Source organism: Vulpes lagopus, chromosome 13 (genome assembly GCF_018345385.1).
Source record: "Vulpes lagopus strain Blue_001 chromosome 13, ASM1834538v1, whole genome shotgun sequence".
NCBI classification, from domain to species: domain Eukaryota; kingdom Metazoa; phylum Chordata; class Mammalia; order Carnivora; family Canidae; genus Vulpes; species Vulpes lagopus.
Window position 1 is genome coordinate 47,218,110 of NC_054836.1, and position 22,547 is coordinate 47,240,656.

A 22,547-nucleotide genomic window follows, 5' to 3' on the forward strand; every position below is an offset into this window, starting at 1 on the left:
GCACCGTACTTGTCAAGTGGCTGTGTAGCCCTCCTCTGTCCAATACTGTAACCATGAAAATTCATGGCTATTGTGCACTTGAAATGTGTCTAGTCTGAAATGAGATTTAGTATAAGTGTAAAATACACAGAGGATTTTGAAAAGACTTACTTTGAAAAAAAAGAGTATAGATGTTTTTATATTGATTAAATGTTAAAATAGTGTTTTGAGTATATTGAGTTAAATTATATATTATAATTAATTTTACTGGCTTCTTTTTGCTTTTTTAAATGTGGCTACTGGAAAACTTAAAATTGCATATGTGACTTGTGTTGTATTTCTAATGGATAGAGATGGTCTAGCCTGTGTTAGAAACTCACTACTTTTTGAGGAAGCACATTTCATCTGTGAATAGCTGTCATCATTAAATTTTTTCTTCCTGTTTTTGTGTATATCTGAAGTCTGTCTTTGACATTTGTATTCAGATGTTCTCATTTACTCTTTGAGACTAAAAAAAAGTAGGTCTTATTTCTCTTTTTAATATTATTGTTTTATAACCTGAATACAACTTTCTCGAATCTTTCATAGAGAGTCTATGAAATTTTCTTTAAATTTTCTTTAACTACGTTTCTATGACAGGTGGTTATATCCCTTCAACCATTATTGTTATTCCCCTCTGAACTTTGTTCATTTGGTACATAGCCCCGCTGACACCAGGAACTGAATATCTTTCGATCTTAAAGTTACAGATCAGAGTAAACATCTTTTATCTTGTTGTACATGCTGTATTAGTCTGTTAGTGAGGCAAAAGTGAAACTTTTTAGGGTGACTTTTAATTTCTTATTGCCTATGGAGCAAGTCAGCTAAGGTTTTTCTACCTTTTCCTCTTGTGCTGCTGTTTTCTCTTGCTGCTTCACTTTTTTAAATTTTTATTTTTTAGGAGGAGCCTGTTGATTGATAGGTGAAATGTATTCCACCACCTATTCCTTATTTTTGCAGTCTCATTTTATAGTTCTGAACTAATCTGAGACTTTTCTTCAGATTCCATTCAAGGGTGGTGAAAAGGACATAGTTTGTATCCACATATTTCCATATTAAATTTCATTATGATTTATTTAGAATATTTGTTAACTTTCTCAGTTTTTATCTTACACAGGTTTAACAAGTGTTAGCGTTATGTTTTTATCAAGGCATAGAATAATGTTATCTGGGCTCAATTAAGGATGGATCCTTGTGGTATATAATTATGCTGAAGTTGACATACATCTAGTCAGCTATTAATACACCTTATTTTATTAGTATTCCAGCCTTTGTTTCTCTGCCTTGCTCAGGTTCACATCATGATTGAAACCTTGTGAGAATTATCTCCTATAATTTCTTTCTTTGCAGTCTAATGAACTTGTCAGAAATGGAGAATAAAAAACATCTGAGTTACTTAATAAAAAGAAAAATCTGTACTGATTTGTGGTTAACATTACTTCATTTTCTTTCTAGGTGATCCTTTTGTTTTTTGTTTTAGTGGAAATGCTTCAAGTTCTCTAATAATAACGTGGAAAATAGAAGATAGTATAAAGTCAAATTACCTCCAAGTCCAATGAACAAAATACAACCTATGTTAAAATTTGGATATATAACATTTTTCTTGGGTAGATACTTAGGCTTTGTAATTGGTATATCTGTGTTTAACCCCCCCCCCCCCTTTTTTTTGGTGCTTAACTTTTAAAGAAATTCCCAAACTGTTTCACAGCTAGTTGTAACATTTTACATTTTCCATCAACAGTGTATAAGAATAGTTGCTTCACACAACTCAGCAACACTTGGGGTGGTTACTCTTATTAATCCTAGCTATTCTAGTAGAATTGTAGAAGTACCTCATTGTGATTTTAATTTGTATTTTCCTAATAACACATGATTTTGAGGGTCTTATGTGCTTATTTTCCATTCATAAGTCTTTGGAGGTCTGTTGAAATCTTTGGTCCTTTTTTTTTTTTTTTTTAAGATTTTTATTTGTTTATGAAAAACAGAGAGAGAGAGAGGCAGAGACACAGGCAGAAAGGGAGAAACAGGCTCCATGCAGGGAGCCTGACATGGGACTCAATCCTGGGACTCCAGGATCACGCCCTGGGCCAAAAGCAGGTGCTAAACTGCTGAGCCACCCAGAGATCCCCCTTTGGTCCATTTTTAAGTTGGGTTATTTATCTTACTGAGTTGTGTATTTTAGATACTAGTCCTTTGTTGAACTATGCAAATGAACATCTCATACTTTTTATCCACTGTCAGTAATTTTTGCCTGTTAGTTATTACTGTGCTGTTAGTCTTCATATGATTTTCTGTTTCCAGTATGCTACCTTTTTTAACCGGAATTCTTTTGTAAGAAAGAGCTATTGTGTTTCGTGTTCATTTATTCAGTTATTTATATTTGTATGGACATATGAAATTAATTATATCAGTTTTGTTGTTCAAATTGTCCTGAATTTGACCATTGGGAGCTCTTTCAAGTTGTCTCCTATTCATCCTTTCAACATGCCGTATCAGTTTTTGGGAGCACTTCCTTACTTTCTGGTTCATCTTGTATTTTTCCTTCCTAAGTCCTGGAATTGGTCTCCGAAGAGTCCCAAGTTCCTTTTACTTGAGAACAGTATTGAGAAACCAAGATCTGAGCACTGGAAGTGTTCATTTCTAATAGGGGGTCATTGTCTTCTAGGTGTTTAGAGCAGATCTAGGAAATTGTATATTTATATACATTCACACATCTATATGTATACATATCTGTGTGTAAATGTATATGTATATATTTCAAAGCCATGAATTCATACTGATAAACCAGTTCTTTTATAGTTCTAAACTAATCTGAGCCTTTGGAAACCTTGCAGTAACACAAGGTTCAGTTTAGCCTTTTTTCCCTCCGTATTTGTGACTCCTTTCTCAAACAGTGGACAACCTGGCTCTCATCCACAATTTATTACATATTTGTTTAGTTCTGATATATACATAACTGTAGTTTCAGAATTGCTGTTACAGATATATTTATTCAGTAGACCATAGTATTTGTGTATAATTCTTTCTGTCTTTAGTCTTTTTTTTTTTTTTAAACATTTTATTTATTTATTCATGAGAGACACGGGGGTGGGGGCGGGAGGGGCGGGCGGCAAAGACACAGGCAGAGGGAGAAGCAGGCTCCATGCAGGGAGCCGGATGCGGGACTCAGTTCCCCGGACTTCAGGATCATGCCCTGGGCGGAAGGCAGGCACTAAACTGCTGAGCCACTTAGGGATCCCCTTTTATCTTTAGTCTTAACCTATGCAGTCAAAATACTGTTTTCCAAAGTTATTTGTGTTCTTCTTTTCCTTACCATGTTCAGTGGAATTATGTTATTCATTTGAAATATGGTTTGTTTTATTTGTTACCTTCTAGTCCATTTTGAGCTCTTCTCACATCTTGGCTCATTTGGGTTATTTTTTACTGGGATAATTGAAACATTAGTACAGTGTTAACAGTCAGCTTACAGGGGTAACCTGGGTGGCTCAGTGGTTTAGCGCCGTCTTCAGCCCAGGGCCTGCTCCTGGAGACCCGGGATGGAGTCCCACATTGGGCTCCCTGCATGGAGCCTGCTTCTCCCTCTGCCTGTGTCTCGGCCTCTCTCGCTCTCTCTCTGTGTCTCTCATGAATAAATAAAATCTTAAAAAAAAGAAAAAAAACAATTAGCTTATAAAATCATATGTCCAGAAGTATTTGTCCCACCTCTCATCTCGTTTACCTTATTCTCATTTCCCCTTTCTATCACTTTTCCACCCATTTATATGGGTAACCAGTGTCAATAGTTTCTGGTTTAGTTTCTTCCTATCTTTTTGCACAAATGAGATACATTTAAGAAAGAAGATATAAAGTTATATGTAAAAAGTAGTGTCTTGTAGACATACCTGGTTCTATAAACAGCTTTATTGAGATGTAATTCACATGTGCCATAAAATTCACCCCTTTAAGTTTACAGTTGTTGTTTCTGGTGTATTCATAGAGTGTGCAGCCATCCCACTGTTTATTTATAGGACATTTTCATCAGGCCAGAAAGAAACCCTGTACCTGTTAGTAATTAATACTGCTACATTCCCTCTGCTTTCCAGGTTTTGGCAACCACTAATCTATTTTCCATTTCTGTAGATTTGCCTGTTGTGAGCATTTCATATAAATGAAATCATACAGCATTTGGTGTTTTGTGACTAGCATCTTTCACTTAGCATGATCTCTTCTCTTCTCTTCTCTTCTCTTCTCTTCTCTTCTCTTCTCTTCTCTTCTCTTCTCTTCTCTTCTCTTCTCTTCTCTTCTCTCTCATTTATTCATCCAGGACCCTAGGGTCATGCCCCAGGCCAAAGGCAGGCGCTAAACTGCTGAGCCACCCAGGCGTCCCTAGCATGATGTTTTCAAGATATATACATGTTATAGCATGTATTGGTTTGTTCTTTTTAATTATTGAATGATATTTCTTTATATAGATAATACAACATTTTGTTTATCCATTCTCCTATTTGAGGATATTTGTGTTGTTTCTACGTTTTGGCTGTTGTGAATAATGCTGCCATGCACACTTAAGTACAAATTTTTGTGTAGACTTCAGTTTTTGGTGCTCTTGGATATATATATCTAGGAATGGAATTGCTGGATCAAAGGGTAACCCCATGTTTAACTTCTGAGGAATTTTCAGACTCTTTACCAAAGCAGTTGTTGCATTTTACATTCCCACCAGCAGTGTATGAGGGTTTCAGTTTCTGCACATCTCTGTCTACACTTGACATATCTTTGCCTTTTTAATTATTTTAGTAGCTGTGAGGTGCTGTCATTGTGGTTTTATTTTGTATTTCTCTAATGACTAATGATAAGCATCTTTCTGTGGGCTTTTGGCAACTTCTGTGTCTTTGGAAGAATGTCTATTTGAGTGCTTTACTCAATTTTTAATCAGGTTATTTGCCTTTGTATTAAATTGTAAGAATTCTTTACATATTCTGGATATAAGTACAGAATAGACTATAGATGATTTGCAAATAATTTTCTGTCATTTCATGGGTTATCTTCACTTTCTTGACAGTATTCTGTGAGGCACAAACATTTTTAATTTTGATGAAATCCAGTTTATCTTTTTTTATTGGTGTATTTTTGGTGTCATATTTAAGAAACCATTCCTAATCCAAGGTCATGAAGATTTATGACGGTATTTTCTTCTAAGAGTTTTATAGCTCTAGGTCTTAAAAATATTTAGGTCTTTGATCCATTTTGAATTAACTTTTGTACATGGTGTGAGGTGGGTATCCATTTTCTTTCTTTTGTATGTGAATATCCAGTAGTCCTAGCATCTTTTGTTGAAAAAAACTTTTCTTTCCTTAAGTTGTCTTGGCAAACTTGTAGAACAGTTGACCATAAAATGTAAGGGTGTATTTCCACCATTGATTTGTATATTTGTCCTTACGGTTGTACCACTTTGTTTTGGTGACTAGAACTTTGTAAATGAGTTTTGAAACTAGGAAGTGTGACTCTTCTGGTATTTTTTTGTTTCAAGATTGTTTGGCTATTCTGTGTCTCTTGAATTTCCACATGAATAAGAGGGTTAGCTTGTCAGTTTCTGCAAAGAAGTCAACTAGGGACTTTGATACACATGGCCTTGAATTCGTAGATCAATTTGGGGAGTATTGCCTTCTGAACAAAATTGTCTTCTAACTAATCTACGAATGCGAAATTGCTTTCATTTACTTGCATCTTCAGTTTTTTGAACAGTGTTTCATAATTTTCAATGTGTAATATTTGCTCTTTTGTTAGATTTATTCGTAAGCATTTTATTTTTTGATGGTATAACAAGTGGATTTTTTTTTTTTTGAGTTTCATTTTGGGTTGTTTTTTGCTAGCGTATAGAAATGTAATTGGTTTTTGTGTGTTTTTGTTTCCTTACTGTATTAGTTCGCATGTGTGCATGTGTGTTTTTGTGGATTCTCTAAGTTATTTTATTTATAAGATCATGTCATCTGTGTATAGAGATAGTTTTACTACTTCTTTTCCAATTTAGTCATCTTTTATTTCTATTTCTTGCCAAGTACCTTGGCCTCAGCCTCTAGAACAGTGTTGAGTAGAAGTGGCACTATACACCACTGTCTTGTTCTTGAAGAGTGAAAGCATTTAGTCTGTGATGTTAGCTATGACTTTTCCTTAGATGTGCCTTACGAGGTTGAGGAAGTTCCCTATTACGCCTGCTTTGTTAAAAGTATGTTTAGTTTGAAAGAGTGTTGGATTTTTTGTCAAGTGTTTTTTCTGTGTCTATTGGAGTTGATCATGTGTTGTTACTTTTTTTTTTAAATTTAGTTAATATAGTGTATTACATTGGTTAATTTTCATTTGTAGAACGAATCTGGATAAATTCCACTCGTCGTGATGTATACTCATATTGCTGGATTTGGTTTGCCATTATTTTGTAGATGGTTTTTGCATGTATGTAAAGGACATTGGTCTATTGTCTTTCAGCAGTGTGTGTGATATGGTATTAGGGTAAAACAGGGCAGTGTTCTGTCCTCTTCTGTTTCTTGGATTAATTTGTGAAGGATTCGCCGTCATTAAACATTTGGTAGAATTCACTATTGGAATCATTTGGACTTAGGCTTTTCTTTATGGGAAGGTTTTTGATTACCAGTGTAATCTCTTTATTTATTTATTTTTTTTATAGGACTTGGGATTTTCTGTTTCTTCTTGAGCCAGTTTAGGGTAGTTTGTAACTTTCTATAAAGTTCATGATTTCTCTAGGTTATCCAGTTTGCTGGTGTGCACTTGTTCATAGGTTTCTTTATAATCTTTTTTGTTTCTGTAAGGTTAGTAGTGATTCGCACTCTTTCATTCCGAATTTAGTGAGTGTTCTGTTTTTTTTTTTTTCTTGGTTAGTCTTGCTAAGGTTTGTCCAGTTTTCATCTTTTCAGTGAACCAACTTATGGTTTTATTGATTTTCTGTATTATGGTTGTAATATATTTTCATTTCTTCTCTAGTCTTCATTTCTGTTGGCTTTTGCATCTAGTTAGCTCTTTTTTTTTTTTTTTTTTTTTTTTTTAGTTTCTTGAGGTGAGTGTTAGGTAATTGATTTGAGATCTTCTCTTAAGCATAGGCATTTGCACTATAACTTTTTTCTCTAAGCCTTGAATTAGCTGCATTCAATAAGTTTTGGTATGTTGTGTTTTTAAAAATTATTATTAATCTCAAATTTTTTAGTTTCCTTTGTGATTTCTTCTTTAACCCATTGGTCAGAGTTGTAGTGTTTAACTTTCACAGATATCAAGTTCTCAGATTTGTTACTTTGCCGAGCTTTTGATGTGTAGACAAATGTTTTTCTTCAAATTTGGTAAGTTTTTTTCTATTATTTCTTCAGACATAATTTTTGCCCCTTCATTCCTTGCTTTTCCTTTTTTTTTTCTTTCTCTCCCTGCCTCTTTTCTTCAGCTTGAGGGTCTCCTTTTATGTATATGTTAGTATGCTTGATTATGTTTCACAGTCTGTTTTTTTTTCTTTAGTCTTTTTTTTGTATCTTTTCTTGAGAGCAGTTAGTGTTATTTTTGATATGTCTTCAGATTTGCTGATTATTCAGCTAGCTCAGATATGTTGTTGAGCCTCTCTACTGAAGTTTCATTTTAGTTATTATACTTTCTAACTTGAGACTTTCGTTTAGTTCTTTTTAATACTTTATGCTTTTTTTAAAATTGATATTCTCTATTTGGTGAACATACTTTTTTTTTTTTTACACATGGTTTCTCTTAGTTCTTTGAACATATTTAAAATAGTAGATTTGAAGTCTTTGCCTAATATCTGGGTTTTCTTAGGAAATAATCTCTATTGATTGTCCCCTTCCCCATATGGGACAATCTTTTTTTTTTTTTTTTGAAAAGTGGACATTTAAAATACAACAGGGCAGCCCGGGTGGCTCAGTGGTTTAGCGCCGCCTTCAGCCCAGGGTGTGATTCTGGAGTCCCACATCGGGCTCCCTGCACGGAGCCTGTTTCTTCCTCTGCCTGTGTCTCTGCCTCTCTCTCTCTGTGTGTCTCTCATGAATAAATAAATAAAATCTTAAAAAAAATAATACAACATGACAACTCTGGTCAGATCCCCTTCCAGGGTTTCTTATTGCAGTTTGTTTAGTGACTTTCTGTAAGTTCTATTTTCTTTGCCATGTGTAGTCACTGAAATCTCTGGTTTCTTTGTGGTTATTTATGGAGTCTTCTAGGGGAAATACCAGACAGGTCAAATAATGACAGTTCCCTGGGAATGGGGCTTTAAAAGAGCCTGTTCTACCTGCTGATTTTTGCCATGATTGTGTTCTGTTGGTTTTCAAGGCTACTGTGGAGCTTGGAGGGGAGATGAGAATGGGCAAGTTAGATTCAGCCCCCGTAGTTTGAATAAGCTCTCTGTGAATTGCTGCAAGCCTTTTTGTTCATTTCTAGCGTTCTGAAGAAGTTGATTTTGACAGTTTTCTCGTTGCTTTTAAAGGAGAGGATTTGCAGAGATCTTTATCCATTCTATGTTCTTTTAGTTGTTTTTCAGTGGGCGCACAGAAGAATGATTAAAGGTACATAATATTGTCTGAACTGTCTTCCACTCAATATAATGTTAATGTATCATGCTTATTTTTTTAAAACTTAAAAATCCATGGTATTTTTACATATGGAGGTAAATACCATGGTATGTTGTTTTTTTCACTTGTTTTTGGATCTTGGTTTTTATAATCTTTCACTATTAGCTTTTCTGTTGGATGCTCTTTTAGCTAAATCTTAAACATATTCTGAAAATTACAGATGTGTGGAAGTGGATTGTGTTGAGTCTGAGAGCGTGAAAACTTAAGCTTCTGGTCTGCAAGGCCTGATTGCTCTTCAGGGATATGGTTTAAATTTATATTCCACCTGTCATGTGGGAGAGTGCTTATTTGCCAGCATCCTCACCCAGTACTGGGTACTACTGTACATTTCATTTTGTGCTCCAGGAGATCTTTTGGTATGTTGAAAATGTTTTATATCCATGAGACGTTCTATATCTTTACTAGTATGGTAGCCACTAACCACATGGAGTCTGAGCACTTGAAATGTGACTAGTACTAAATGAAGCATGCTGTACTTCAAAGGTTATTACAAAAGAAAAGAATGCAGAGCAATGAATATGTGAAATAAATCATAATAATTTTACTGTTGGTTGCATGTTGAAATAGTGTTGTATATACATTGATTAAACAGAAATATTTTTAGATTTAAGTTCATTTTTTACTCTTGGTTCCTTACTGTGTTTAGTAAAATAGTTCAAACTGCATTTGTGATTTACTTTGTTTTTATTAGGCAGTGCTGATCTAGACCATTCTTTTTTAAAAAAAGCCCTGCTTCTTTAAAGCTTATGGTATTTAACAGCAGCAGCATGTTCTCACCCTTTTTAAATTTGCCATTTTCTATTTATTCATTCAAGATGTCACCAAACACTCAGTTTTCTTTCCTCCCCAAGCTCTGTCATCATTCTGGGGGCATTTTTAGTGCCCGTGTGTACAACTAGTTCAGTAATTTAGCCTTACGATTTCTGGGTTGTGTTTGGGCCATCATTTTAATGGCCCCATGTGGTTATCATCTGGAACTTTGTTCCACCTCTAAAATCTTAAGGTATGGCCCATTCTAACCACAAGTTCACATTCTTTTAGCTATTTCATTTTGTTGTTTCTTACCTTCCATTCTTGATCCTCTTCATTTTTGTTCACTGAATCACTTCAGCTACACTTGTCAGCTCCCTTGATCCCTTGTACTTTTGTGCACACTTTCTGCAACCTAATAGTTGCAGATGACTCCTGTAGCCTATTGGTTTATACTTAGGTTGCAGATCACTACTGGACAAAAAGATCCTAGACATTCACGCAGATTTGTGGTCTTCAGCTTTAACCTATGTGTAGGATTGCTTGACTGTCTCTGTGGACTCTTGGTCTTTATTGCTGTTCTTGTGGTTTTTCATTCAAATGTTTTACTTCAAAAACAAACAAACAAATGTTTTACTTTATAATGTTGCTGGCCTTCCTCTCCTCAGTTAGAATTAATGCATGATTTTATCTCTGGCCCTTAGAGAAAATCTCATCCCTCCCTCCAGAACATTCTTTGTATCCTAATTTGCCTTTTTTCAGCCACTTGTCTACTTGATCTTTTTTCTTTTCTTTTCTTTTCTTTTCTTTTCTTTTCTTTTCTTTTCTTTTCTCTTTTCTTTCTTTCTAGGCTTTATTTGACACACACAGTGAGAGAGAGAGAGAGAGAGAGAGAGAGAGCATGCACACAGGCAGAGTGGCAGGCAGAGGGAGAGGGAGACTCAGGATCTGAGTAGAGAGCCTGAAATGGGGCTCCATCCCCCTGACCCTAGCTGGAGGCAGATGCTTAACCGACTGAGCCACCCAGGTGCCCCTGTTTGATCTTTTTTATTAGCATTTAAATAGGTGCAATTATATCTCTTTTTTTCTTTTTTTTAAAATTTATTTATGATAGTCACAGAGAGAGAGAGAGAGAGAGAGAGAGGCAGAGACATAGGCAGAGGGAGAAGCAGGCTCCATGCACCAGGAACCCGACGTGGGATTCGATCCCGGGTCTCCAGGATCGCGCCCTGGGCCAAAGGCAGGCGCTAAACCGCAGCCCACCCAGGGATCCCTATATCTCTTTTTTTCTTAAAGCCCTCCCTTGACTCTGTTATTCTTTAGGTTCTACCTTACTGCTCTTCAAAGATAGCATTCAGAAAGAATTGCTTAGTTAAAAACAAATGTTTATACTCATTCTCTGCACTTACTTTATTTACTTCTAAAATGTATTTTTCTCCTATCTTTCCTGTGATTTGACAAAAGTCCCTGATAAGGATAAGTAGATTGTTCTGTGTCTTTATATTGACCACTCCAGAGCATTTGGTACGGTTAACCACTTCTTGAAGAAGACCACTACAGTTGATCTCCTTGAACTACTTCTAGAATCCACTTTTTTCTTCATTCTTATTTTCTCTCATCTTGTTCTAGGTTTGTATAGGTGGTGGGATGTTAGTGTTGGTTCTGGCCTCCTTTCTACTTTGTGTAGTGCATTTGGATTCATACCCATGGTCTTCATAACTTTTAAATGTTGGTCGCTTAAAATGTTAGTATCTGTCTCTTAGACATTTCTAGAACTTCTAACTTTTTTATATATGCAAGCTGTTTTAGACATTTGTCTTCCTAAAGTTCAGTTAACACCTTAAACTCAGATGATTCCTACTTTTAATGATTGGTACCACCATTAATCTAGTTGTTCAAACCTAAATTCAGAAATCCGAATTTTACCCCTGCCCAGGTTAGTTATATAGAGACCTATAAATTCATCTCATTAATGTCTAATCAGCACTGTCCAGTAGAAGTTAATGTAAACCAAATATGTAATTTAAGCTTTTCTAGTATCCACATTTAAAAAGTAAAACGAAACAGATGCAGTTAACTGTAGTTCATATTTTAGGTCACCCCGTATGTCTAAAATTTTATTTCCGCATGTAGTCACTATAAAAATTAAGATATTTTTCATATTTTTTTTCATACAAAGACAGAATTTTAGCTTCTATTTCCTCTTCATCTTCACTGCTTCTTTCTTGGCCCAAATCCTGATGTTTTTTTCCCTAGGTTACTGCACCAGCATTTGGGATTGCTAGCATTCTGAGAACTCTTCCAGGTTCATCTTCAATATTCTTGTTAGTGCTAATTTTCTAAAATAAGAATGTGATTCTGCATGTGAATTAATGTGATTGTGCATTCTTATGCTTCAAGTCCTTTAATACTTTCCATAAGCTTTCAAGATGAAGTCTAATCTGAGTTCTTTAGCATAGCTAACAAAATCCTTCATGATCTGGCTTTTGCTCAAGTTTCCTATGCTATAGCTCACAGGCCCTGAAAATGAGATGTATTAAATTGTTTGTAGTTCCTATAGAGAACTGTGCTCTCCTTGAGACCCATGTTTCCCAGCACCCGTCTACATCTTACTGGACTAAGGCCTACTAGTCCTTCAGGATCTGAAGGATCTGACTTTAGGACCAGGCATCCTCCTCCTTTTTTGTTCTCATAGCCATGCTTCATGTTTGCCTAGATAATAGTATTTAATCACTGTGTTATTATAATTGACTTCTAACTTACCTGATCTTAGGTTCTGAGTTTCATAAACAGGGGCCTTGTTTTTATTAACCTTTTCATACCTAATTGCTAGTACATACATTGTGAAATCCTAGTAAATATGTTAATTGAATGAGAGTGTGGTCAGTAGTTCTCTAAGTAGAGATCTAAATTCCAAGCTCAGAGTAAGAAAGAGAATGGTTTTAAATTTTATATTATCTTATTCTTACATATATTTATAGAATTAAATATTAAAATATTGCAAGCAAGTTAACTAAGAATCCAGAATACAGAAGATAAAAGTTGGTTTCATCAGTTACATAATTGCTCATCTTAGTGAAAAGGGAGGAACTGGGAGCAGGTGAACTAAGACATGAACAAAAAAGTTTGGGGAAGGGAACATTAAAGTCAACATTTAGGGCATGCCCATGCAATCTTGTAACATTTTAGTGTTGGTGTTATACTAAATCTGAAATCTAGGTATTTTTATACCGTTATATTCAAAACATTTAAATGGCAACATTAATTTTTCCATTGGGTTATGTAAGACTAAGTGCTGGACAGTTACATGTATGTATATAGTATATGATATAGGGCTTTTGTTAAGAATCCCAAGGAGTTAGACAAGTAAAATTTTGAATCAATATCTTTTCCTTTTGTAGTGCGTAGTTTTTTGTATTTAGAATTAACTTTTTATTTTTTTAAAGATTTTTTATTTATTTGAGATAGAGAGAGAGAGAGAGAGAGAGAGAGAGAGAGAGAAACAGAGGGAGAAGCAGGCTCTCAGGCTCCATGCAGGGAGCCTGATGTGGGACTCATCCGGGATCTCTTCAGGATCACACCCTGGGCTGAAGGTGGCGCTAAAGCGCTGAGCCACTGGGGCTGCCCAGAATTGCTTAACTTTTTAGAAGAAAAATATGTTTGTCCCTGTGTAAAACAATGTACAATATACTTAGGTTTTAAATTCCAAAGGGCACAAATTGAACTTGAAGTTCATTAGGGAAAGACCAAGTGTTTATCTTTGAAATTTAAAGTTCTGGATTAAAAACCTTGAATTTTTGTAGCCTATTTTTTTTTTTTTTTAATTGCAGCTTTTAAAGGGAGAAATAGAATTCTGGTGATATTAAAGTAATTTGGGACTGAATATCTCGTTTTGTAAAGATGAAGGAAGTTGAAGGTTTGTAGTGTATTTTAGCATGGGTATGTTTTAATTTTTCTCAAATTCTGGTTTTTGTCAGGCTTTCTGTTATAGTTCTCTTTGCTCAATTTTGTTGTTATTGTAGAAATGTATATTTGGCAGTTTTCAAAATAAATTGCTTCTTTTCTCTTTTGGAAAATTTATTAAAACATATTAATATTCAGACCTTTAAAAACGATAATGGATTTCAGATGCCAAGATTTTCATGACTTTATTTTGTGGAATCAGAACAAATGGCAAGAGAATGTGAAGCATTCTTGAGGGTTGCAATAATCTATCAGTTGGAGCCTGTTTGAAGTTTCTTGTTCTTTAAAATATAATTGATTTCTAGAAATAAGGTTAAATAAGTTAAACACTGAGATTACTGGATATTGTGTTTAGGTTAATTTTTCCACAGGCAGTGTATTGTTCAGTTTGATTTTCTTAAATAAGAATTTTGACAGAGATTTGGCATAGTAACTAAAAGATCTTTGTAAATATATGCGTCTAGAAAAGATGATTTGATAACTGTTTCTTCTTATGTAACTGATGTTTCAAATCAAGGAATACTTTTCAGACCTTAAGGTATTTTGGTAGAAGCCTGCATGAGAATATACTTTTATCTATATTCACATGCTTATAAGTGTCACAGTTATATCACTTACATCTATAAATAATGTTTCTTATCCAGAGATTATATTTCACACTGGTACTGTGAACATTTTATTTGCCCAGGAAAAGAATCAGTGGGTGGTTAAGTCTTCTGAATTACAGACTGTGGTTGATTTTAGAATTTGGGGTAAGGAATGATTCTTATGAAATCTGAAAAGTCGGTTTTAGTCAACCAATGTTATATTATTAGTATATTCCCAAAGTCTTTTTTTTTCTTCTTTTTTTTTTTTTGGTCTTTGGACAGTTTTTTTCCTCAGAAGGAATTTTCCTAAAAGTATATATTTTAGCCATTTAGCTTTTAAAAATATCTCCCATATGTCAGTACTTCGCTAGGAATATAGAGGAGTCTGACATGGTTTTCTCCTGCTGTGAAGTAATTCTAGGGGACTGATAAGTAATGTGTTTAATTGTAAGATAATTTAAAGATTTATTGTAAGATATTTGTAAGATAATTTAAAGATAAATATTTATTTATTTATTTATTTATTTATTTATTTATTTATTTATGCATGTATTCATTTATTTATGAGAGAGTGAGAGAGAACAGGGTGGGGGGTGGAGAAAGCAGAGGGAGAAGCAGACCCCCTGCTTAGCAGAGAATGTGGGGCTCAGTCCTGGGACTCCAGGATCCTGACCTGAGCAGAAAGCAGATAGATACCCAAATAACTGAGCCACCTAGGCTCCCCGATTTTGAAATAATTTAAAGTGTAAAACTGCTTAAGATGTTATAATACTGTTGTGGAAAGAATTGTTTACCCTCAGCCTACTCAATCTTCTTCCTCATTATGTTACTGCTCTTGTCCACTGTTACCAGTAACCTTCCTATTTTTATGCTTATGTCTTTGGTATTTCATTTGATATTTCAGTGGCATTTAATGAAGTTAAGTGACCTTAAGTCATTCCTGGTGTTCCTTTTTCACTAATTGATCTTTCTCACTCTTTCTCTGCCTAACATCTCAAAAGCTCCAGGACTTTGGCTAGACCCCCTAAATGTATAGTTTCCCTTGAGAATCCATCCCTCTGCTAAACTGCCTGTATACTTAAGATTCCTAAAGCTATGTTCTCAGCACCAACCAACCCTGCAATTTCTGGACTTATGTTTTCACCTGCCTATTGGACATTTCTTCTTGAATGTATAATGGACACATCAGACTTAACATGTTCAAAACTGTTTTTGATAAAGACGATTTTGGCCCTCACCTGGCCTGCCCAGTCTTTTCTTCGCCTTATTATTCCTGTTTGTTCTTAGAGATATCACTCCATTGAGTTGTTTAAGCCAAAAGTGTGGGAGTTATCTTGGTCGATTTTTCCTTCACCAGTCACATCTAGTGCATCAGCAACATCCTGGCAGTTTTAGCGTCAAAATGTATTCTGAATCCTTCTTATCTCTTTTTGCATCCACACCATCTAAATTCGGTATACCCTTTCTTTCTTGGACTATTTATTGCAGTAGGCTCCTTATTAGTTTTCTTGTTTCTACTTCTTCTCTTACCTGTGAGAGCTATCTTTAAAATACAAATCAGGTCAGGTCACTTGCGTGTGTACAACCCTCCAGTGGCTTCCCATCATGCCTAAAATAACAACTAGATTTCTTACTTTGGCTGGGTCCCCTATGATCTGGCCTCTGCCTGCCTCCCTGACCTCATTTTACCTGCCTGATCTACCACCTCACATCGTTGTAGTTCATGGTTTTTTTTTTTTTTTTTTGGATTGAAAGTACTAAGTTCATCTCTACTTTAGGGCCCACCCCTTTGCCTAGAAATCTTTTCTCCCTTTTCTTAATTCACTCCCAATATTGTACTAAATGCCATAGACTGTTCTAGGATTTGAGGATAAAGTAGTGAATAAGACACAGGGACAGACTTTCCGACATTTTTTTTATGCTTTTTGTCTGGAGGATTCCTTGGATAAGCAACCTAAAATGCTCTCTGAAACTTTTTCAGCTTTCCCAGATGGCTTCTTCTTTTTTGATGCCACAATTTTTATGTGATTTATGTAATCTCTACCTTGATGGAACTTAAATTGTAATTGGAGGTGGAGTGGGGTGGAGATTGCAATAAACAAGATGAGTAAAACATTGTTAGGTGGTAAAAAAAATGCTAAGGAGAAAAACATTAAGCTGCAGCAAAGTGATAAGAATGGAGCTGTAATTTTGATAGGGTGGTTAGGGCAGGCCTCTCTGTGAAGTTAACTTTTTTTTTTTTTTTAAGATTTTATTTGTTTATTCATGAAAGACAGAGAGAGGCAGAGACATAGGCAGAGGGAGAAGCAGGCTCCATGCAGGAAGCCTGACATGGGACTTGATCCCGGGTCTCCAGGATCACACCCTGGGCCAAAGGAAGGCGCTAAACCGCTGAGGCACCCAGGCATCCCTGAAGTTGACATTTGAATATCATCATCATCTGTTCCAGATTGTGATATAACTAATAGATTTGTGTCAATATACAATATAATTTCACAGACATTTTGTCCATAGTTAACTTTTTTCTCTATGCTTCATTAGTTGCTTTCAGTTTTCACAGCTCACATTAACTTCATCTTCCTTTTATTTATTTATTTATTTATTTATTATTATTTTTTTTAATTAATTTTTATTGGTGTTCAATTTACCAACATACAGAAAAACACCCAGTGCTCATCCCATCAAGTGTCCACCTCAGTGCCCGTCACCCATTCCCCTCCAACACCCGCCCTCCTCCCCTTCCACCACCCCTTAACTTCATCTTCCTATTTGTTGCTTGTTGTCTTTAACTTCTTTGCCTTTCCTGTGTCCACAAGTCTGTATTTCTTCCAATTCTGAACTTTAATCAATAGAACTGAAGATATAGCACTGTATAAAGATTTTTAGCTGAAAACATTTGCATTTATCTGATATGAGCAAAATTATATGAAAATTGTTTTTTTTTTTCTTGGAATTTAAACTCGGTCCCTGTATACCTTGCTGAAACTTCATACTTGACAGCTTTTCTACCATTTCTTTGAAAACTTCAGGTGCAGGACATAGTAATTGGCTTTTATAAAAAGATAAGAGGTCTTTTGTTCCATATTTCATCAGGAATGCTGCTGAACATGGGTTAAAACTACTGGGCCTTATATCCCATTAAAAAAATTATTATTTTAACTTGTGTAAAGTCTGTCCTCACTTTGTTCATAATTTACTTCTAATTTGTTGCGTTACATGTAAGTAACTTTATTTTTTCCTCTATTTTTTGCTATGTTCCAATGGATTTGCCTTTCCTGTTTGGACCGAATATGTCATATACAATTCTTGGAATGCCTCATTTACTGTTCCTCTGTGGATCTGTTCTGTTGGAATCTGGAACACTGGAATGATGGAAATGTGTTCTTTACAAAGTAGCTGTGAGTATCTGAGAAATTTATACAGAGATGTTTTCAGTCTAAATTAACTTAAATTTAACTTACAGTTGAATGAAATATGAGCCAAGGAAGCCTTAAATTTGATACATATTTTTAGCTTTACACATAGTAGGCTTTCAAATATTTGATTTTAAAATACTATACTCTGATCAATATTCCTAGTTAGTATATTTAAAATTAGCTTCTCCATTTAATTGGCTTGGTTATTCTCTCAACATTTGACCTAAAGATTAGTTTATATGAATGCAATAAAAAGGCTAAGAGGTGGTGGAGGGAATATTTTGTTACATGTGATACTAGTGAGAATGCAGATTGCTATTTGTTAAATCCAGGTGTGTGGAATTAATGCCTTGATCTCATGAGGTTTTTTTTTTTTTTTTTTTCATTTTTAATAAGAAATTAAGTGTGTCAAAAAATTTTAATGATGACTAAGACCTACCTCTAAGTAAAATTAACTGGTAAGACCACTCACTCAGATGGTCTGAACTATGGGCAGTTTTTCTCACCGTTGGGTAAGTTATAGGTCAGACTTATTCACTACCTCAATTTAAAAATAGGTTTCTTTGACTTACGAAGCTATTGTTGAGGTCATCAAAGAATCAAAAACCATGCAGAAAACTGAATTCTAATTTTCTTTAAAATCTGGATAAATCTGATGTCCCTGATGAGGGAGACAGCAGGATCATTTAAATGCTGATGTGGCATAATTGGACTTGATATTAATAGCTTGAAAGATATTGCTTACTGATGGACATTGTGAGAGCTTGTAAGAATTTATGAGAAAATTGTTTTAAACTCAAGATTTGATTTCATTTCATGAATAAGAAGACAAATATCAAGAAACTCATACCTGTGGTAAATTCATATGAGCAAAAGGGATAACTGAAAGAGTTCTTGATATTAAGGGGATTTGAATTTTTTTATTGTGAAAATCTATGTTGTTTTTTAAATGAAATCTTTGCTCTCAGGTAGTGTCTTTGGTTATTTCATGCTCTTGGATTTTTAAAATTGACCATTATTTTGTCAAATCAACTCATACTCCCAATTTATTTTGTCTGTTGCTGCAATTAATACCTTTACTGATAACACTATAAAATTAGTCTGATTTGCCATGAATAATAGTTTATATAGTTTACTGAAATAGGTTATTGACAGAAATTTGAAACATGTGACAAAAGAGTTTTGTTGATACATAATAACTTGGCCCTTTTTGCTTTTCTCAGCAACAGAAGAACCTTGAAGGCTATGTGGGATTTGCAAATCTCCCAAATCAAGTATACAGAAAATCAGTGAAGAGAGGGTTTGAATTCACACTTATGGTTGTGGGTAAGATAATATTTTCTTATAAAATTGGATTTTAACCTGAGCTTTAAGTTATTAATCAACTGAATGAGTTTAAAAGACAGCATAAATGACTATAGGAATTGTGTTATGATGTGGATACATTTTTAAAAAGATTTTATTTATTTATTTGAGAGAGAGAGAGAGAGAGAGTGCATGTGTGCACGAGCAGGGGGACGGGAGAGGGATAAGCAGACTCTCCACTGAGTGGGGAGCCCTATGCAGGGCTTGATGCTGAGATCATTATCTGAGCTGAAGTCAGATGCTTATTTGACTAAGCCACCAAGGTGCCCCTTATGTGAATACATTTTAAAATTTAACTTGGTGGCATGATAGGATTTATGTATTTTCTTGCCTCTTTTAAAGGTGGCATAATTTTAGAAACTAAGTAAAAGGTGAAAAACAGGGATAGTGCAGGAATAGAACACTATAAAGAATTTCTCTTCAATTGGTAATGCTAGAAAAGAAAATAATATTTGGTGGTTACTTAATACTCCAGGATAATTTTATTCTCTGGCTCATATACTGTAGTGGAGTTACATCACATGAAGATTTAACTTAAACATGTATGTTCTGAATTTGAAAAAGAAGGGTGAGATAGAGGTTCATAATCATGCAAGTGATTACCCTGGAAGTTCATTTAATGAATATAAGCTCTGTAGTGAGTGAAATATGGTTCTCATTTTTCTCTAATTCAGTCTCATTTTTCTTAGTGTTTGATGCTATGAATACTATACCCTGTCTGAAGTCTGTTTTAAGAGATTGTCAAGGGTTATTTTGACTGTATATTGGTACCATCATTGTTATGTTTGAAGACAGAGTGTATATATGATTAGTAATATTAATTGTATAATATTTTCACCTCATATAGGCTGCCTTTAGAACGTAAATCCTAAGGATGGTGAAACTTGTATTTCTCTATATGTTTTAAGAGGTTGAAAGGTGGATTAATGGATTCACTATCCTTGACAAAGAAAATTGAGTTGATGCTAGGTCTTTTGTAGTGTTCATTAATTTTTACTAATTATATTCAACTCCTGGTGTTTTTATTTAGGTGTTGAATTTGATAAGTTGAATTAGCTCTGAAATACTCCAGCATTTAAAGGAAGAACAGTTTATCAGTTGACCGGAATATTTTGCCTGATGGTCACTTTGTGGCTGTTTGGAAATAACTGTGTTGTAATAATTTGAATACTTAAAACATGATACAAAGTGTGCAAACTTGATGTTTGGTAGAGTTGGTTAACTTGCCTTTTTCTGGTTGAGTAGGAGCATATTACTGCTATGAAGCAGGAGTGAGTCTAGATAGATGGATAGATGGCAGCAGGTACTTTTTCTTTTGTAGGGTAGTTAACGTGATCATTGTATGTGAAGAAATATTAAATGTTATCTTTACCTATATAACATTTGTGATCTTAAATGACAAAGTATAAACAAATATAAAATCATTTTGTTATTTGTAAGGAAAGTTTTTAGGTCTATTAGGAGAACTGTAACTACTTTATTTTATTTTTTAGAAGATTTTATTTATTTATTCATGAGAGAGACAGAGAGAGAGGCAAAGACATAGGCAGAGGGAGAAGCAGGCTCCCCAGCAGGGAGGCCCGATGTGGGACTTGATCCCAGGACCTGGGGATCACGCCCTGAGCCGAAGGCAGATCCTCAAGCGCTAAGCCACTTGGGTATCCCGAGAACTGTAACAATTAAAAAATTTGATATTAAAATTTTAGTTTGAAGAATAACTTTTTTTTAAAGATTATTTATTAATTTATTCATTAGAGACACAGAGAGAGGCAGAGACACAGGCAGAGGGGTAAGCAGGCTCCATGTGGGGACCTGATGTGGGAATCGATCCCAGGACTCCAGAATCATGCCCTGGGCTGAAGACAGGTGCTAAACCACTGAGCCACCCAGGGATCCCCAAAGAATAACTTTTTAAACATATATTTAGTAGAATAATATCTGGGGATAAAGGCCAGATACTTGGTTTAAAATCTCTGATGGTTTTCCAGGTGAAAAAAAAATTTAAGTAATCTGAAATAATTTTTAGAGGAAATATGCAATTCTGGAAGTATCTCATCTATTAGTTTTTCCTGTCCTTTTGTGAACTAAGCTTTTGGGTTTTTTTCTTCATTGATACAACTTCAGCTGATGTTAAAGAATGGGTGTTTTTTAAAAGTTTTATTTATTCATGAGAGACACACAGAGAGAGGTAGAGACATAGAGGGAGAAGCAGACTCCCCTCTCCCCACATTGTGGGGAGCCCGATGTGGAACTGGAAGCCTGGATCCAGGATCAGGCCCTGAGCTGAAGTCAGACGCTCAACCACTGAGCCACCCAAGCGCCACCCTTTTTTCCTCACTTCACCTTGAATGTTCTTGTTTAATTACCTGTTTCTGTATAGACTTGTTGAGTGCAAGGACTAAATCTTTTCATATACATAGTTGCAGTGTCTTATACATAGTCACCTTTTAAGTGTCTAATAGATGGTTGGTTTTTCTGACTTTAGGCCAAATCTAACTGCGTAGTTTGCAAATCACAGAAAGCTAAACCTAACCTTACTTTAATATTCTTAATTTAGAGACTGCAAGCTCTTCCTTACAAGCTAAGTCCTCTTTTTTTTTTTAATTTAAATTTTACTTAGTTAACATGTAGTGCAATCATGGTTTCTAGAGAATTCAGTGACTCATCACTAACATACAACACCCATTGCTCATCACAAGTGCCCTCCTTCATACCAGTCACCCATCTAGCCCATTTTCCATCAGTCTTCAGTTCTCTGTCATTAAGAGTCTTTCATGGCTTCTCTCTCCTTTTTTCTCTCCCCCCCCTTCCCATATGTTCATCTGTTTTCTTAAATTCCACATATGGGTGAGATCATATGGTTATTTCTTTTACTGACTTATTTTACTTAGCATAATATATTCTAGCTCTATTCATGTCATTGCAAATGGCAAGATTTCATTCCTTTTGATGGCTGAGGAATATTCCATTGTATGTATATACCATATGTTCTTTTTATCCATTCATCAGTCAATGGATATTTGAGTTCTCCATAGTTTGGCTATTGTTGATGATGCTACCATAAACATTAAGGTGGATGTAGCCCTTTGAATCTGTATTTTTGTATCTTTTAGGTAAATACCTAATAGTGCAATTGCTGGATCATAGGATAGTTCTATTTTTAACTTTTTGAGGAACCTCCAAACTATTCTACAGAGTGGCTGTACCAGTTTGCATTCCCACCAACAGTGCAAGGGGGCCCCCGCTTTCTTTGCATCCTTGTTGGCACATGTTGTTTCTTGTATTGTTGATTTTAGCCATTCTGTAAATCCTCATTTTTGAGATTTATTTATTATTATTATTTTATTTTTAAAAAAAGATTTTTATTTATTTATTCACGAGAGAGAGAGAGAGAGAGAGAGAGGCAGAGACATAGGCAGAGGGAGAAGCAGGCTCTCTGCAGGAGCCCAGTGTGGGACTTGATCCTGGAACCTGGTATCGGGTCCTGAGTCAAAGGCAGACACTCGACTGCTGAGCTACCCAGGTGTCCCTATTTATTTATTTTAAAGATTGTATCTCTTTACTTATGAGAGACAGAGAGAGAGAGAGAAAGAGAGAGAGAGAGAGGCAGAGACACAGGCAGAGGGAGAAGCAGGCTCCATGCAGAGAGCCCGATGTGGGACTCGATCCTGGATCCTGGGATCACACCCTGAGCCAAAGGCAGATGCTCAACCGCTGAGTTACCCTGGTGTCCCTGAATATTAATTTTTTAAAAGATTTATTTATTTATTTATTCATGATAGACATAGAGAGAGAGAGAGAGGCAGAGACACAGGAGGAGGGAGAAGCAGGCTCCATGC

At 35.2% G+C, this 22,547-nt stretch overlaps 1 protein-coding gene across 2 annotated transcripts in view; it reads left to right on the top strand.

Moving 5' to 3' along the window:
• The window catches only part of SEPTIN7 (septin 7), a 117,029-nt gene that overhangs the window by 15,754 nt on the left and 78,728 nt on the right, over positions 1–22,547 (top strand). The window contains exons 2-3 of one of the 2 annotated variants that reach the window (XM_041727478.1): positions 4,795–4,799; positions 18,567–18,669. In XM_041727478.1, coding sequence (XP_041583412.1) covers positions 4,795–4,799; positions 18,567–18,669 — 108 coding nt within the window. The remainder of the gene's footprint in view (positions 1–4,794; positions 4,800–18,566; positions 18,670–22,547) is intronic. The other variant, XM_041727479.1, reaches the window with a different exon arrangement.